Source organism: Podarcis pityusensis, assembly GCF_964106645.2.
Source record: "Podarcis pityusensis genome assembly, chromosome: 1".
Lineage (NCBI taxonomy): Eukaryota > Metazoa > Chordata > Lepidosauria > Squamata > Lacertidae > Podarcis > Podarcis pityusensis.
Genome location: NC_138028.1, coordinates 1614572 through 1633917, shown reverse-complemented (window position 1 = coordinate 1633917; position 19346 = coordinate 1614572). Strand labels below are relative to the sequence as shown.

Here is a 19346-nt window from a genome sequence, read left to right as displayed (position 1 = left end):
TTCAACAAAGGCACAGCACAGTCTCATGAAAACTATAAAGTCTGACATGACTCTTATAGGGAGATAATGTTTGTTCGGTGAGTGTGAGCTTTCCACGGGGAGCTTACCAACCTCTTCGTGCCTCATCTGCTCGATCATCTCCATCATGCTAATGAAGTGGTGGCAACGATCCGAGTGGTCCACCAGGTGGGTAGGGAAAGGGCGGTTCTGCCACAGCCTCCACTCTGTCAGAGACAGCACATGGACCTCCTTGGCTTGCGAGTCCTGGGTTTCAAAACAGAGAGCAACACAGAGCTCATTCCAAGTACTGGCTGGCAAAATACAAAGCATCTCATGATCCAGACTGTACAAAAATAGTGATTCCAGTTACAGGGCTTGATGCATAAATAAAACATGAACAGTTATTGCAAGAAGATGACGCTGTCTTAAAATACGCTTTATTTTTCACTCCAATCTGTTAAGAGACGGAGAGCACCCAAGTACTGTGCATGGACTGTGAGACACGTTGTCTTCTATTCAACGGCCAGGGTTGCTGGCAGGAGACTTTCCCAGCCCTGGAGATGTGGGGACTGAACACTGCAAAGCAGGTACTCTTGAGACTTGAGCTACAGCCATCCCCCAGCTGGTGTCTGAAGTTCACGGCAAAAGCAGCCCTTTGTTATGCTTGACAAGGGATCAGTCCACTTTCCTCCTGGCTGAGGCGCATCCAGCAAGACAGAGCTTGGAATTCCTGCTCCAGGCCAGAGAACACCCAACAAGCGCATTCAGGCCCCCACTTACTCTCGTCTCCTCATCTTCTGTTTCAAAGTGACTTCGAGGCAGAACTGGGTTTCTTATTCCATCACCAGCTTTGATTTTATACAATCTATCCCATCTTTCAAATTCTTCAGCTGTAAGGCACCAAGCTTCGGACGGACGAGTTTGCTTTGCATCTGGAAAGTGTTTGGAGGTAGGGAGAGAGAGAAGGTCGATATTTAGAAGAAAATTCTCTCAAATAGGCACCAGACACATAGCTTGTCAAACAGAAGATTCCTCTAAACTCCTGGAGCTCAGCACAAGATTGCCCTCCCTTCGTGGATTTGAGACCCACATTGGACAAAAGATTCCTGCTTTGCAGGGGGTTGGACTAGATGTCCCTTGGGGTCCCTTCCAACTCTACAATCCTGTGATAGAAGCAGACCAGTTCTGAAAGCAGGAAAGCCAAGAGGGATAAGACAGACTTTAGGAAATCCACACACACACCCCATTGCATGGGGCAGGAGTGAGATGATGTTGCACCGTGTGGCACGAGGTAGACGATAAAACATCTGGCAAAACACATCTGCACATGGAATGCCCTCCTGAAGGAAGGTGAATGAGGAATTTTGTGTTTCCTTCTCCTAATCTAGATGCTGGACAACACACATGGGAAAGCAGCAAAAGTGCCTCTCACCCGGAACAGGTCTGGATTTAGTCGCTACTGATACCCCTCCAACAACTAAGCCAGGGTGCAATAATGCTTTTCCAAAGGCCCTCACATATCCGTATATAGCTGGTGGAGCAGGGCCACTTCCACGCCTATGACCCTCCCCATCCCGTTAAGGTCTGCCTCGGGGGGCGTGCCAGTGAGATCTTTGTGCAGGGCTTCCTCAGTGAGGGCCCAGAGCTCTGAACTCCCTTCTGGTTGGTTGATGCCTCATCCCTACAGTAGAAGCACTCAAGGAAGCCTTGAAAACTTTTCTCTTTTGTGCTGCTTGGTGGGACAGAGCAGCTTCCTTGCATTAATCTGTTGACCCTTAAGGTGTGTATGGAATCAGCTGTATCTATTTTGCCATCCCTTTTCCTGTATGCCAGTTTGTGAGTGCATGGCCCTAAAAAGCAGCCTTTAAATAACAGTAATACCCCAAGAGGAGGAGAAAACATTCTGCACATCTTACCTGCCCCAGTGGGATAGGGAAGCCACTTTTGCAGCAGCAGAGCGTGGTCTCTCCTCCCTTTTGAGGTGGGCTTGGAGGGGCTTGGCTCACGCTCCGCAGGCATAATTGGCATCCTGTGCATCTTCGGGTCGATGCCTTCTGGAATCATCCGTGGGCTGTGCTGGTATAAGTGGAGCCCTTTGTTTTCAGAAATAGCTTTGAGGAGGCTTCTTCTGTTTAACTGGCTTTGATTGTATGTCTGCAAAACAAAGAAGAATTTTGGTGGTTTTTTGTTTGTGTGTGTGGGGGGGTGCAATTTCCAATCCTATGCATGTTTGCCTGAAAGTACACCCCACTGCATTCAGCAGGACAGACTCCCAAGTAAGGATGGACAGACCTGCAGCTAAAGCAAGCTTGAAAACAGGTTGCTGAAAACACAGGAGGGGACGGTGATTCTCCTGAGCTCGAATGCTGCTGGTGGGTTTCCCATAATGGGCATCTGGTTGGCCGCTGTGAGAACAGGATGCTCAACTAGATGGGCCACTGGCCTGATCCAGCAGAGCTCTTCTTATGTTCTTAGGCTTGCATACTTTTGTATACTTGGGTCAAGTGCCAATCCTTTCTGGGCCAGTAGCACTCTGGACCAGGGGTCAGCAAACATTTTCAGCAGGGGGCTAGTCCACTGTCCCTCAGACCCTGTGGGGGGCCGGACTCCTATGCCCCACAAATAACCTAGAGATGCATTTTAAACAAAAGCACACATTCTACTCATGTAAAAAAACCAGGCAGGCCCCACAAATAACCCAGAAATGCATTTTAAATAAAAGGACACATTCTACTCATGTAAAAACATGCTGATTCCTGGACCGTCCACAGGCCAGATTGAGAAGGTGATTGGGCCGGATTCAGCCCCCGGGCCTTGGTTTACCTGCCCATGCTCTGGACCAACTGCTATCATGTGATTACATGAGATCAGGTAATTTGGTAACTTCCTTGGAACCCCTCTGTGAGGCGTCCCTGGAGGCTCTCATTATTTCTACCTGCCCACTCACTCACCAGGAGGACATAACCTGGATCCAGTAAACCAGTGGAGACAGGAAAGAGAAAGCAAAAACAAGCACCGTTTCTACAGCCCACAGCTGCTGGATTGTTTAACTAACCCTTGTATGTTTAAAACCAGGATTCCTAGTTCACATGCAACAGTAACCCAAGAATCATTGTCAGAAGGTCTACTCCTGTCACGGCCAACAGATGGAAAAGAGGAGGAAAGGGGATCCTGCAAGCCCAGAGCTTTGCTTGGGACTACTGAGGCTCATCCATGAAACACTAAACCATGGTTTAATATTACAAACACACTAGTCCATGTTATCAGATAAAGCTATGTCCTCCTTGTTGCTGGCTTTGTGGGAGATGGATACACAGAACATCTGGGCATGAGGATCCTAAATGTTTGCCACAGCAGACCTGTCCTGCCAAGCCATGCAGCGCTGGGCCATTGGTTCATCTTACTCAAAGGACTTACTTTCAGGCACAGTAAGTCTTAGGATTTGGGTTCCCGTCTTTAGGAAATTTGGAAAAGCAATAAAAAAGTGGGTTATGTTGAGGAATGCAATGAGTTGGCTGCAGAATGGGCTCCTATTGGCTCTATGTCTTACTCGCTCTTCCCGTCCTTCAGAAAGGATGACCACAATCCGCCCTTCCCGCTTGCGCCCGGTTCGGCCCATTCGTTGCACAAGCCGAATTGGACTTTTCTGTGCATCGAAACAAATGATGAGGTCAACTTCTCCAATATCCAAGCCTTCTTCGCCCACACACGTGGAGACTAAAGTGTTGTAGCCACCCTCACGGAAACGTTTCACGACCTAAAGGAGGAAGGAAACACATGAGCATTTGCTTTGCAGAGAACCTATCACCTCTGGCTTCCTGCGGCCACATCTTACTGGAGCTAAGAAGGCCTGAGTCTGGCTGGTGCCTAAAGGAGTGACTCCCCTAGGAATCACATATTGAGTTCCTTGAGTTCCACAACAGAGAAAAAGCAGGATATGTAAAGGTGGCGGTGTGTGTGTGTGTGTGTTTGAGTGTGGAGAGGCGCTTGCATTTCTGGAGAAGATTAACTGCAAAATGATTTATTTCTTTATCAGCTTTGGCTGGTAAGTAGCTCTGGCTATTTGGGTGTGTGTGTGTGTGTGTGTGTGTGTGGAGAGAGAGAAGCTTGCAATGTCCCTTCCAACTCTACAATTCTAGGATTCTATGATCAATAGCTACAGCGTATGTCAGGGGTCGGCAACCTAAGGCCCGTGGGATGGGTCGTTTAACCGGCCCACGAGCCGCCAACAAACCAAGCCGTCCACTCAGCAAGTCCCCGCGCATTGCGCTAAACTGGCGCAGCGTGGGGACTCACTTTCGCGATGCATCTGCACAGGCGCCGGAAATTGCAGGATGTGTGCTCACGCACACTCCGGCCCACGGAGGGATCTCCGCTGTAGTGAACCGGCCCAGCCAAGGTAAACCTTGCCGACCCCTGCCATATGTCTTTGTAAGCCACTGCATCATTTTTATGGGCAAGTCACTACCCAAATAGTAGTGGTAGTAGCAGCAGCAGCAGCAGCAGCAGCAGCCGACACAATCCAAATGTACCTGGATACCAAACAGTAATTTTGTTTCTATAGACTTCTGCCACTTGGTTCATCCAGATTTAGGTACTGAGCCTAAGAGCCTTATGGGAATCACACTGCATCATTTGAAAGAGGCAGGATTACTCTGGGCTTGTGCAACAGTGGCAGTTCTGCAGCCGGACCGTGATCATGCGCTTGCAACTGTGAGCAGTAGGGTTACACGCCCATTAATTCTATAAATATCAAGAGACTTAAGCACATGCTAAACGAGCAGAAGGTATGGACCATCATGAGTTCAGAGAATCGGCACATAGCAGCCAAGTTCTAAATGGGCACCACTGTCTTGCAAAGAGCGCTTTCTTGGCACCGGAGCTCTCCTTGCAACAACAGCTCGCTGATGACAACAAGCAAGACGTGCGCAGCATGACTTTGCCATGCTGGGCTCCCCGCCAGCCCCCGGCCCCTCCTTACCTCAAGCTGCTCCTTCTGCGTAAAGCCCTTGGTGCTCTTGCCGGTGGAGTGGCCCACAAAGGTCATGACCCTCACCTCCGGGTGGTGCTGGCTCAGCATTTCTGCAATTTCCTGCACACTGTCACGGAAGGAGGAGAAGATCATGACTCTGGTCTCCCCAGGCTGGCCTTCAGGTGCACTTTGATCTATTGGATGCAGGAGAAAGAGAGGGAGACCCCCCATATCAGCAAATGCATAGTCCCAGCTCCAACCAGTTTTTTAGATGGGCAGCGTTACCAAGGAGATAGTGGCTTAAACTGAGAAGGCCTTTAGCAGCCTCTTTACTATATTATACACCCTGGAATTTATCCAGTTCATTGAGTGCATTATCCATGCATCTCCTTGAAGCAGAATAGGAGGCCACAATATTTCCTCCTCAAATTCTACTCTACATTTTTGAAAACAAAAGCAGGCATTATCAGTGGGTGTAGTGATGGTCAGTTGGGTAACCACATTTCGTAAGGGGCTAATGAAGTCAAATGATTATAAAGGCTAGGGAATGAAGCTTTGTTAAGAGAAGAACAGTTGCTGTTGTTTTGGGAAAAGGCCGTAAACTCTGGCAATCAGAATGTAAATTCACACCGAAGAAAGTCAAGGAGAAAACTCAACAGATAATTGGTAGTGACAAAAGCACAGAATACATATTTCCTAATACAAGTCAGAAACAGAAAAAGTTAGGGTGTAAATTGGCACATACTATGGATTAGCATTTGAATTACATCCGAAATGTACCTCCACGCTCCTTCCAGGATCTGAAATGTTCTACTACAACATCTTCTAATTTCTTTAACTTTGGGTGACTGTAGATGAATGGCTTCCTGTTTCCATCTCCTGTAAGGCCAAAGGTTTTTGTTTTAAATCTGTAATTTCTAGGCAGCTTTATCTTTAATAGGAACCCTTTGAAACAATTACAATCAGACTGTTGTTATTGTTACCATAAAGCACCAATGCTGCAGCAAGCAAAGGCATTAGCAGCTCAGCCAGCTGCTTGTGGCTGGAAAGCCAGACAGGATGTTTGTGACTGTTGCCATGGGAACAAAGGGGCAGTCCATTCTGTACTGAGCACCGGATGTTAGCTCAGTGTGTGTGTGTGTCATATGACCCGTACTGGATGTACTTGGGAGGAGTTTCTCCTTGCTGTTGTTGAGTGCAGACATGTTTCTCTGTACTGATGTAAGAGGCAGAAATAAATGATGTAAATAGTTTTCTGTCTGCTTCTTTCCCCTCCCTGGGGACACCAAAGGGGAGAGAGGAAGAACGGTGTGTTCCTCTCATACATCCGAGAAGAATCGCCGGACCTCGCCTGCTTATCAGCAGAGGTTGGGAGACGCAGGGAGGTCGACAGGAATATCTGCCGGTGCCTACGCTTGTGGCACATTCCTCTGACCCAGGCAGAATTCCAACAGTGGCAGCCTTCGGATGGTTGCGATTCATCAGACATCTGCATGAGAGGCTGGTGGATTGTCCTCCTCTGCTCCAAGGAGGAAGAGAAGCGTCTGAAAGCAGCCAGAGGCTCCACAGACAGCTGATGGAAAGAAGAGGTGTTTTCCAGAGCAACAAAGTTCAAGGTATGCTGCATTTCGGGCTAAAAGTGTGAACGCAGGAAGATTAATTCCCTGGTTCACGGAGCTGCGTTTCAAAGAAAACAAAAGCTCCGGAGGAAGAGGCCTGCAGCTTGAAGGCTGAAGCCTGCATACCACAAATTTTTGTGGTAGATAAGAAGTCCTATTGGAATGCATTGTTGCTAGGTAACGGTCCTGGAAATTACTGGCAAAGGGGCTGGACTCTGAGTGTAAGCCTGGGAAAGCGAAACAAAACCAGAGAATGTTTTGGCTACAAGGTTTACGCGCTCTTCGACGGGACTTTTCAATAGCAGCCTGAGTTTAGCTGCCAGGTGCAAAAAGCACAAACAACTTGCAGTTTTGCTGCGTGAGAAAGGAAAAAAACAACTGTTGGATTTCACAGTTTGTTTGACACAGTGAGCTGGAGGCTTGGCTTCAAGATGGATGCCAAGAAAGGGGGAGGTTTGCCTAACTCATCTCCCCTGACCAATGACAATTATTCATCTTGGTCTGTAAAGATGAAGGCCCTGCTGCAGAATCAGAGGCTTTTTGATGTAATTGAAAACCCCATCCCTGCAGCACCAACCAGAGGTTGGGAGTCACAGAATGTAAGGGCCAGGACTGCTATAATTCTGTGTGTCTCAGATGATCAGTTGGTGCATGTTCAGCATTTAGAAAATGCGAAAGAGGTATGGGACACGCTGCGTACAACGCATCAGAGAGATGCTGGTTCTTCAGCGTTGCTGTATTTTGAGAAATTGACCAATCTGAGACTTGCGCCTGATGGAGATGTTCAAGCGCACCTGACAGAAATGAAGTTTCTGCGTCAACAGATGGTGGAACGCAATTTCCGTCTTCAGGAGGAAGTGTTTTGCTTCATGATGATAAACAGCCTTAGCCGCACCTACAAGGTTGTTGCCAGTCAGCTTGGTTCCCTACCGGCCGCGCAGCTGACCGCGGAGAGAGTTTGTGCTGTGGTCCTGAATGAACACGACAGACTTGCTGCACTGGAAGAAAAAGACAGGGGGAGGGAAGAACAGAGTTCTAATTCCCCCACTGCTGATGCTACTGGAGAGCATGGTGTAGCATTGAGTGCTGTCCGATGCTACAATTGTGGACAGACTGGGCATCTACAGCGAAACTGTAAGAAGCCGCGCCAGTCAAGAGGAGCAAAGAGCAGCTCTACGAAGCCTCAGGCGTCAGGCAAAAGCCGTACCAAGTGCCAGGTGAAACCTGCAAAGGCTATGATGGCGAAAGGAACCACGCCAGATGTTGGGAACGCATTCATAATCGACACGGGCTGTACAAAACATTTGTGCCCGCACAGAGGACTGTTTTCGACGTTGAGGAAGCAAAGCTTCACTGTGAAACAGGCCAACGGTCAAGAGCTGGAAGCAACTGGAATTGGGACTGTGTATCTTGAGAGTCTGAACTTGACTATAAATGATGTTTACCTGGTTCCAGAACTGAGATTTAATCTGCTGAGCGTGTCGCAGATTGCAAAGAAAGGACTGAAACTGTCCTATGATGCTAAAAGCTGCAAGATCTACAAAGATGGAGAACTGTTTCTTACTGCCAAAGAGAAAGATGGACTGTATTTGTTGACTTTTGATCAAAGTGATTACATGAAATGTAATTCTTCTGATGTTTCTAACGAAATCTCTCTTGCAGGCGTGACCAGTGTGAGCACCAGGAAGGTGACTAAGACGAAGAAGGTCGACAGAGCATTTCAGCGGGTGTATGCTGATGTGATTGGTCCTCTAGAACCATCTAGAGGCGGTGCACGATTTTACCTTGTGTGTGTGGATTGTTTCACTAATTATTCTTGGGTTTACATGATGGAGAAACCGCAAGAAACTTTAGAAAAGTTTCAGGAATTTTGTGACAAGGTTAAAAGTATGCATGATGCTAACATTGATTGTCTTTTCACAGATGAGAAGCAAATTTTTCTGTTGCAGAAGTTTCAGAAGTTCCTGGATGGAAAAGGAATAGACCACAAAGTTGCAGTTTCGCAAGAAGCGTGGAACAGGGGGGTCTGTGTAAAAGTGAACAAAGAATTGCAAAAGGGGATGAATGCGCAATTGCTGAGTTCACATTTGCCACGTGAATATTGGGCCGAATCGCTAGCGTCCTATCTTCATGTGTGGTTGAGAAAAGTCTCAACAGAGTTGGGATGTTCTCCTTTTGAGAAGCTGTTCAAAAGAAAACCTTCTGTTGCCTACTTTAAGGTTTTCGGGTCTCATGTGAGAACAGAAGCTCCAGGTGGTGTAAAGAATGCCAGAGGCATTTTTGTGGGTTATGAAAAGGGTCTCTACAGAGTAATTTTGTCTGAATCTGGTCAGGTGATTCTCACAAAGTTCCTAGAGAGTGCTCCAGAGCGGGAGCGGGTTGTAGAACAAACATTTCCCACAGGAAACGATTCAGATGATGATGATGATGAGTTTGATCTTATTGAGTTCAGTAGTACTGATGATGACAGCGATAGCTCAGACAGCTCAGTTGTCACAGTCATTGAGAGGAAATCTCACACAATGGATAGACCTTCACAGGTGAAGGAAGAACCACTGATTGCTACTGGTTCTCGACAGAGTCTAAAGGTTGAACCAGTGAGCACAGAGGATCAGCACCTCATACGTAGGTCTGAGAGAGCAACGAAGGGTGTACCACCCAAGAGGTATTCAAAGGAGTTTGCTAACCTTGCATATGTTGCTGTTGTAAACGACCTAGGACAGATTGAAGCTGTGTCTGAGTCAGAGACAAAGGCACAACAGAGAGTTGTTAACCGAGGTAATGCGAAGTCACACAACCAGAGAGGCACATTGGTTAAACCAGTGGCGGGTAGTTCCAAGGGTGGAACTGAAACAACAGGGGAATGTTATAAATATAACAACTGTTTGTTTTCTTCTCTGGATGACGCTTTGCTCGCAGCACACATTGATACTTTAGGGGGAGTATGTTACCATAAAGCACCAATGCTGCAGCAAGCAAAGGCATTAGCAGCTCAGCCAGCTGCTTGTGGCTGGAAAGCCAGACAGGATGTTTGTGACTGTTGCCATGGGAACAAAGGGGCAGTCCATTCTGTACTGAGCACCGGATGTTAGCTCAGTGTGTGTGTGTGTCATATGACCCGTACTGGATGTACTTGGGAGGAGTTTCTCCTTGCTGTTGTTGAGTGCAGACATGTTTCTCTGTACTGATGTAAGAGGCAGAAATAAATGATGTAAATAGTTTTCTGTCTGCTTCTTTCCCCTCCCTGGGGACACCAAAGGGGAGAGAGGAAGAACGGTGTGTTCCTCTCATACATCTGAGAAGAATCGCCGGACCTCGCCTGCTTATCAGCAGAGGTTGGGAGACGCAGGGAGGTCGACAGGAATATCTGCCGGTGCCTACGCTTGTGGCACATTCCTCTGACCCAGGCAGAATTCCAACAGTTATGACTATTACTATGGTCTAACACACTGTTAACAAACAATGAAATTGTTCAAATTAAACCATATATTTAGGGATTCATTTTTATTCAACTTCAAAAAGGTCAAAAGCAAAGAACATTTATAATAGATAAAATGAATTTGTCTAAAACTAAATCATCACAGAGGCTTCAAATTCTAGCAGAAGCAAAACACCTTTTAAAACCTGAAGGTAATTAACCATTCTCCTGCCAACTCAATGTTACTGTTTGCACAAGCAAGACAGCTTCCTTCTGAATTTAATAGTCTTTATACCTCGGTAGTGTCAGTCGGGGTGAACAAGGTCTTAGAGGAGGGGCAGTAACTCTGGTGGCAGACAAGTCATGCTCCTTCTGGGGTAGTTTGTCTACATTTGGTTGCCCACCCTGCACTCAGCCCTCGGTGAGTTAGGAACTTCCCTTGCCTGTGAAGACAGGCTCTGGGGGACTGAGCGGACAAGACCAAGAGGGGTCCAATGGTCAAGAAGGAAGATTCTGCACATGCTGTACAGGGAAGTGAGGGGCAGATGGGGCTCATCCACCTGGGAACGGAGCCCGTCTACAAGAATGAAAACTCTGATCCTAAACCTCTGCTGCTTTGTGGCACATATTTGAGAGAAGAAAAGGCTAAGGAGTGAATCCTACACAAATCCAGAGTGGAGACCCTAAGCCGGCTGGATGGCACCTTGCACGCCTCCTTCCAATAACTCCTGCAGCCAAGCTGGTGCCAAACATCTTGCTCTGTTTTCCTTTAGACTACATCAGCAAAGCCAAGAGGGGGGTCTTGTTGTCTGGGCAGCCCAGGACCTCCAGACCCACTGCCCAGGCTTGCACCCCGGAGAGGTCACTTTGGTGTAGAGGTTTGACCTCACCCCAGAAGGTACGCTCCACTCTCTCGGGACATAAGGATGCCAGCAACAAAGTGTCCGTTGGCAAAAATGAGCAAGGCCCAGTGTGGTGTTTTATTACTAAGAAGAAAAATGCCAGTCTAGCTTTGCTTTCTTACCATTTGCTGAAGTCACATTTGTGTCTGCAAACATGTTTTCAAGCTGGCTATACAACATCATGAAGTCTTCATTACGCCCAAGTTCATTTTTGGTACGAGTCATACCTTTCGAGAGAGGTAAACCAATTTAAAGATCTTGGGGGGGAAATGACACATGACTTATATAAGTTGGACACAGGAACTACCCTTTTAGAATTGCTTTCATGATCTGCAACAAGCGAGTCAATAAGCAATAATGCATTGTAACTGCAATGGGTTTTACTCTACTTCAAAGTGTCTATTACTTTTCATGCAAGTTGCAAAAGAACCTGCAGAAGAACCTGGGTCATTGGAACTGGGTCATTGGATACAGTGGTGCCCCGCAAGACGAATGCCTCGCAAGACGGAAAACCCGCTAGATGAAAGGGTTTTCCGTTTTGGAGGTGCTTCGCAAAAGGAATTTCCTATGTGCTTGCTTCGCAAGACGAAAATGTCTTGCGAGTTCCTGCGGGGTTTTTTTCCCTTTCCCCCCCTTTTTCCCAAGCCGCTAAACCGCTTATCAGCTGATCGGCTAAGCCGCTTAACAGCTGATCGCTAAGCCGCTTATCAGCTGATCCGCTAAGCCCGCTAATACTGTAGCGCTAATCCGCTAAACCGCTAATGGGCTTGCTTCGCAAGACGAAAAAACCCGCAAGACGAAGAGACTCGCGGAACGGATTCTTTTCATCTTGCGAGACACCACTGTACTTGGATGATGGACTCAAGGGCATCCTGATCAAATTTGCAGATGACACCAAACTGGGAGGGGTGGCTAACACCCCAGAGGACAGGATCACACTTCAAAACGACCTTGACAGATTTGAGAACTGGGCCAAAACAAACAAGATGAATTTTAACAGGGAGAAATGTAAAGTATTGCACTTGGGCAAAAAAAATGAGAGGCACAAATACAAGATGGGTGACACCTGGCTTGAGAGCAGTACATGTGAAAAGGATCTAGGAGTCTTGGCTGACCACAAACTTGACATGAGCCAACAGTGTAACGCGGCAGCTAAAAAAGCCAATGCAATTCTGGGCTGCATCAATAGGAGTATAGCATTTAGATCAAGGGAAGTAATAGTGCCACTGTATTCTGCTCTGGTCAGACCTCACCTGGAGCACTGTGTCCAGTTCTGGGCACCACAGTTCAAGAAGGACACTGACAAACTGGAACGTGTCCAGAGGAGGGCAACCAAAATGGTCAAAGGCCTGGAAACAATGCCTTATGAGGAACGGCTAAGGGAGCTGGGCATGTTTAGCCTGGAGAAGAGGAGGTTAAGGGGTGATATGATAGCCATGTTCAAATATATAAAAGGATGTCACATAGAGGAGGGAGAAAGGTTGTTTTCTGCTGCTCCAGAGAAGCGGAAACGGAGCAATGGATCCAAACTACAAGAAAGAAGATTCCACCTAAACATTAGGAAGAACTTCCTGACAGTAAGAGCTGTTCGACAGTGGAATTTGCTGCCAAGGAGTGTGGTGGAGTCTCCTTCTTTGGAGGTCTTTAAGCAGAGGCTTGACAACCATATGTCAGGAGTGCTCTGATGGTGTTTCCTGCTTGGCAGGGGGTTGGACTCGATGGCCCTTGTGGTCTCTTCCAACTCTATGATTCTATGATTCTAACTGGGCAAAAGTTAACACAGGAACTCCCCTGCCTCAGAAAAGCCGGCAATTATGAGAAATTAGATGCAACCTGGTTTGACTTTGCCGAAGGACTTTCTTGGCTCCTCTCCAACCTGCCCAGCCCTGACACATCATGTGTTCCTTCCTTCCACATTCTGGCCATACTTTATAGCTCTCTTACCTCTACTGATGACAAAATGACCCCAACCCTGTCTGTGGACAAAGGCCAGCTCCCTCAGCCTGAAAGAGGAGATGAGCGTTGCACCCCATAGTCAAATTTGACTGGACTTAACCGTCCAGGGATCCTTTACCTTTACCTATAAGTTAAATTGTATTATCCTTTGCTGCCCTGGGCTCCTTTGGGTGATGGCACAGGGCATAAATCTAATGAATAAATATTTTCCACAAAAATTGGAAACTTTCATTAATTGTTGCATGCTTGTGATGAGTCAGCCAAACCTCGACCAATTATTAGCATCCACACTCCTGCACAGATGAGCGGGGGAACTTCCTCTCTTGTCTGCCCCATCCGTACCCAAAGCCAGCTGGAAATTTGCCCGTCAGGGTGGAAGTGCTAAACCCCTTCCGACAGTAAGAACTGTTATGCTCAGCTGAAATCATTATGAATGTGCATTTTAAAATCTAGGATCTTCCATGCTACTGTCAAACCAATTTATTTTTAAAGCCATTTTGATTCTGAGATGCTTATTCCACATAGCAGATTTTACAGCCTTGATATCTAACAAAATATTATATGTCTAAATGGAAATTCTCTCACACTGAAGAAATAAAACTTCAACAGTAAATCATTTAAGAGGACCCTAAAGGAATGCTTTTGTCATTAAGATAGAATCACAGAACTGTAGAGTTGGAAGGGACGCCAGGGGTCATCAGGTCCAACCCCCTGAAATGAGGGAATTTTTTGCCCAGTGTGGGGCTCAATCCCATGACCCCAAAGTTAAGAGTCTCGTGCTCTGCCAACTGAGCTATCCCAGCAGGTGTGTGTATATATGTGTATTTATTATTATGGCATATATAGAGCCGCAATGACTGAAGATTTAAGAGTCTGAAAGCAACTAAGCTCTGTTTCCCATGCCTTTTAAGATTTTCTAGAGGTTATGTTAAATACTTAATTTCCAGTTTTCTGAGGGGGCGGGCAAGTCAGAGCATCTCTCTAAATGCCCTCAGCTGATCTGGGAAGATAACAGCTGTTCTGGGAAGAAGGTGTTCCACATGCAAAGGAATCCCTTACCTTTTGATCCATCCATAATTCCGCATAAGAAGATATATAAGGATCGCATTCCCATTTGCAGCAGTAGCTCATAACCATGATACAAACTAATACAAAGAGCAAAATCTCCTTCTATTGCGCCTTGTTGCATTCCCTGTGGAGACATCAGTTCCAGTGAGAAAGATTTACACCCAAAAGGACTTGTACCATCATCCTTCCTACCAAATGTAGGCAAACGATATGGTAGAGGAACAAGAGTCTCTTCCTAGCCATGCTAGCGTGCTTTGTTGTTAAGGGTGATGGACTAGGACCTGGGAGACCAAGGTTCAACCCCCCCCCCCCACTCAGCCACGAAGCTCACTGGGTTACCTTGGGCCAATCACCAGCTCTCAGCATAACCTACCTCACAGGGTTGTTGTGGGGATTAAATGGAGAGAAGGGAGAACTATGTACGCCACCTTTAACTTCTTGGAGGAAAGGTGGGATCTGTATGTTGGCATCCTTCTGTCTCAAGAGGCCTCTGGGGGTGATGACAAACTGCTGCATAAGCAGCATCAAAGTGACCTCTCTGGGGCACTCGACCAGGCACTGTGTCTGGAAGTCCTGGGCTGCTCAGACAACAAGACCCCTTCTTGGCTCCAAAGGAAAGCAGAGCAATACATTTGGTACCAGCTGGGCTGCAGGAGTTGTCATAAGGAGGCGTACAAGGCGCCACCCAACCGGCTTAGGGACTCCACCCTGGATTGTGTGGGGTTTACTCCTGAGCCTTTTCTTCTCCCAAAGACGTCCCACAAGGCAGCAGAGATTTAGGACCAGAGTCTTCCTTCTCCAAAGGTGGGATATATAAATAATAACCTTTAACTGTAGGTGCCAGGGGTTGAACACAGTGTGTACTGCCACTGAGCAACTGCCCTTTGCCCTTCCATGGAGCCAAGTCCCCCAAAGACACATGTGTGAGTCACTCCTTTCAAACTGCCTCCCTGCACCAGTGGCCCGGCTAAATGTCCTGCATCTGAATCACTTCTGAGAAAACCCATGGCCCAGACAACTCTTAATCCACGTAATATGTGGATCATTTGGATCCTCAAGCCAGTTTTCAGAATTAATCATTGCACCCTGGAAACATATTCTAAAAGCGAGAGCAGGGAGTTCTAGACCTCACCGTTTTCCTCCCTCTTTCCTAGACAGACCCCTAAGAATAATTCTGAGAATGGTGCAGTATATCGCTGCAGTGCCTTATTTTACAGGGATGCATGGAAATTAATGTGGATATTCATTGGTAAGAAGTACAAACAAGCTGGCCCAGGGTAGTGGCTAAGCAACTGAGCTGTGCATTCAGATTAATCATATCTTTTTTATTTTTTTATTTATTAAATTTGTATATCACCCTTCATCCAAAGGTCACAGGGCGGTTCAGAACATAAAAACCATACCCAGGCTTAAACCTTGTCTGTCTAGTCAACCCACTGGGAGGTTCTTTTAGGTCAGCCACTTTCTTTCAGTCCAATAATGTGGGGATGCTGCTGACGTGTTTGGGAAAGGTGGTTGCCTAATTTTTGAGAAAATGCACAGGAAGCCCTTCAAACACTCAAGATGCGCATTAAAGGGAAAGAGAGACCCATGTGCTCAGAGAGATGCTGCTTCACTGCTTTTACCTTGAGCCAAACATTCTCTGATAAGAATATCATACTGCAGAGTAATATTTACCACAGTGCGTGAAGGGTTTTTCCTAAACTGATCCCGTGCTAGAATGATCTGATACTTAGTAAGTGCAGGAATTTCACGTTTAGACAAAACCTGGAGCCTAATCAGTCGGCCGGCAAATGTTTCCAGGACCTAAAAGTAAAACAAAGGACACAAAGGAAATTGGATGCATGTCGCAATCACAGCCACACTGGGACCCGTACAGAAGAGGAAAGCCACCCTATTTCTGCCCCATTTAAATAAAACTTGATTCATTCCTCAGAAATATATTGCTGCGTATTTATGTAAAAAGCTTACATAAATGGCATACATTAGATGAAACGTAAGACTGTAAGCCATTTTCTTTGGGAGGCAATTATTATTCCAGTTAAATAAGGTTATTGATGCAATCACAATGTGATGGCTTGGGAAGAAACTCTGATTCCAAGGTGTTATGCTGAGGTGACCCTTTTAATTTTCTTATGTTCAATCTCTTGACCTGTTTTTACGTAAAAGATATTGATATGGCCAGAATTCACCCTGCGTGTAACACTGTCTGCTCAAGTTATCTTTCACAAAACAAGCTAAAACAGATTATTAAAACAAACAGCAGGAGCCAGTCACCTGGAGCTTCAGACTGGAACTAATGAGTTCAACAAACATAACCTACTTAGAAACAACACAGTGGCCATCTTCACTCCGCTATCTTTGGCAATCTCATTGTTTTTACAGAAAGAATAAATGATGTAAGGAGGGAGCTGCAGCCCAAGATAGGAAGAGAGGTAGTAAGGGAACACCTAGCCACTTTAAATGAATTCAAATCTCCAGGGCCTGATGAGCTGCGTCCAAGGGTACTAAAGGAGCTTGCGGATGTAATCTCAGAGCCTCTGTCTATGATCTTTGAGAATTCTTGGAGAACAGGTGAGGTCCCTACAGACTGGAGATGGGCACATGCTGTCCCCATCTTCAAAAGGGGGGGAAAGGAAGACCCAGGTAACTACCGACTGGTGAGCTTGACACTGACACCAGGGAAGGTTCTAGAATTCAATGATTGGTCTGTGGGCATTTAGAAAAGGAAGCTGTGATTACTAAGACCCAGCATGGGTTTCTCAAAATTGATTTATTGATTTATTTCTTTTTTAAAATGGAATTACAAATTTGTTGAATCAGGGAAATGCTGTACACACAGTGTATCTTGATTTCAGTAAGGCTTTTGACAAAGTCCCCCATGATATTCTCGCGAGGAAGCTGGTAAAATGTGGGTTGAAGGAGGTAACTGTTTGGTGGATTTGTAGCTGGTTGACTGACCAAACCCACAGAGGACTCATTAATGGTTCCTCGTCATCCTGGGAAAAAGTGGCAAGTGGGGTGTCGGAGGGTTCTCTGTCCTGGGCCTGTTGTTGTTCAACGTCTTTATAAATGACTTGGATGAAGGAATTGAGAGGATGCTCATCAAATTTGCAGATGACACCAAACTGGGAAGGGTAGCTAATGCTGCAGAAGACAGACTCAGAATCCAAAATGGCCTTAACAGATTGGAGAACTGGGCGCAAACCAACAAAATGAATTTCAATAGGGACAAATGTCAGATTCTGCACTTAGGCAGGAAGAACCAGATGCACAAATATAAGATGGGGGATACCCGGCTTACTAGCAGTACATTGACTGTAGCAAAGGGTCTCAGATTGCCATCTTGGCTAACTCCAATTCCAATTAAACTTTTTATTGCACTAGCCATAGGCCATGGCATCATTCAGAAGGAGAACAAAAAGAAAAAAGAAAAACAACAACAATAACCATAAAAAACATCGGGCACAGACATACAATAAAACCATGGTGAAGATATGATGCTGCCAGAACTATTTAAGACACATGTGGACCGGTGGCAACCCATTCTGGCTAAGTTCTACACCTACATAAATGATACAGCTCAAATGCCAGCTGGTTGGAAATTGAACATCATCGTGCCAATCTACTAGCAGTACATGTGAAAAGGATCTAGGGGTCTTGGTGGACCACAAGCTTAACATGAGTCAACCATGTGATGCAGCAGCAATAAGAAAAAGCTAATGCTATTCTAGGCTGCATCAACAGAAGTCTAGTGTCCGATCAAGGGAAGTAATAGTACCACTCTATTCTGCCTTAGTCAGACCACATCTGGAATACTGTGTCCAATTTAAGGAGGATGTTGACAAGCTGGAAGGTGTGCAGAAGAGGCTGACCAAGATGATCAAGGTTCTGGAATCTAAGCCTTATGAGGAGCGCTTGAAGGAGCTGGGGATGTTTAGTCTGGAAGAGGGGAGACTGAGAGGAGATATGATAGCCATCTTCAAATATTTTGGGCTACAACTTGAATCAGCCCCCCCCCCCCCCCGAGCACCATAAAATCAGTCTAAGGACAGGATTCTGCCTGCATTTTACAAACCTTTTTTATGGAATGGAGGCTGGGAAATGGATGGGGCATCCTTGCCCAGCACTACCTTCTTCACATAATTGCACATGATTGATACAGGAGACTCGTGATTAAAAATGGGCTTTGTGCAGGACTTATTCAAGGCCAAGTTCCCTATACTATTGAATTACTATTCTAAAAACAGCTATTCAGGTACAGTGGTACCTCAGGTTAAGAACTTAATTCGTTCTGGAGGTCCGTTCTTAACCTGAAACTGTTCTTAACCTGAAGCAGCACCACTTTGGCTAATGGGGCCTCCTGCTGCCGCCACACCACTGGTGCACAATTTCTGTTCTCATCCTGAGGTAAAGTTCTTAACCCAAGGTACTATTTCTGGGCTAGTGGAGTCTGTAACCTGAAGCGTCTGTAACCTGAGATACCACTGTACCAGCTATGAAAATATTTGTTCATTTACAACCAACCAGTTGATGGTTTTTGACTGAAAAGGTTGAGCACGCAGAACTGGGGGAATTATGAGTATGACTCCAACTTGCAGTCACGGTAACAGATGAATGATGGTGCCCTCAGGCTAAAGGATGTCCTTTCTTCCATGGCAGCCACACAAGGGAAAACAGGGCAAGTCAACACTGGTTACATCCTTTTACACCTTCAAACTGTGAAGCATCCTCCTTTTTTCCCTCCCTGGAAGCTGAGGCTGAGAAGAAGTCCAGTTGCACAGTGCAGATAACTGAGTCAGCTCCCTGTGTGATCAAGTTCAGCTTGGCAGCCTCCAAATGCCAGCAGCCTCCTCCACTATGTTGATGAGTCAAGATGGCAGGATGCCATGTCAATTTCAGAGCAGCACACACATGTTGACACATTGCAAAACAGACTGAGGATCTACTTGTCAGTCTGATATGGCAACATGGACTATTTTTGTTTCTGCTCCCTCCAACTTGCCTGGCTTTCTCTTTCCAGAGTTTGTGCAGAGGGGAACAAAGAGGGAAGAGCTGCTAAGTACCACTTTCCTATAAAGCATCACACTCAGAAACCCAATATTCTGTTCGCCCTGAGACCTCTGGGTATAGGGCGGTATATAATCGCCCTGAGACCTCTGGGTATAGGGCGGTATATAAATTCTAAGAACAACATTAGAAAGAGGCATCTCTGCTTTGGAGGGAAATGAAGGAACTGTCAAATCCACTTCCCTAGAAAAATGCATATCTTGGCTGAGTGGGGATGTGAACCCTAATCTCCTAGGCCTAACCACTCTAATCACTACACCACTCTGCCTCAAATTATTTGCATTTAAAGGGCAACTTTGCGAAGGACCATCACCAACCCCCGTCTTTAATCCTGGATAGGG

The 19346-nt window shown here is 46.2% G+C and overlaps 1 protein-coding gene across 1 annotated transcript in view; it reads right to left on the bottom strand.

The window, feature by feature from the left end:
• Positions 1 to 19346, bottom strand: part of FANCM (FA complementation group M) — a 56638-nt gene that overhangs the window by 18569 nt on the left and 18723 nt on the right. Inside the window, exons 5-13 of the mRNA XM_080993446.1 lie at positions 15613 to 15741; positions 13927 to 14059; positions 11034 to 11138; positions 5753 to 5851; positions 4982 to 5166; positions 3551 to 3757; positions 1917 to 2154; positions 781 to 932; positions 112 to 264 (exon numbers count right to left, since the gene is read on the bottom strand). Of these exons, the coding sequence (XP_080849572.1) occupies positions 112 to 264; positions 781 to 932; positions 1917 to 2154; positions 3551 to 3757; positions 4982 to 5166; positions 5753 to 5851; positions 11034 to 11138; positions 13927 to 14059; positions 15613 to 15741 (1401 nt within the window). The remainder of the gene's footprint in view (positions 1 to 111; positions 265 to 780; positions 933 to 1916; positions 2155 to 3550; positions 3758 to 4981; positions 5167 to 5752; positions 5852 to 11033; positions 11139 to 13926; positions 14060 to 15612; positions 15742 to 19346) is intronic.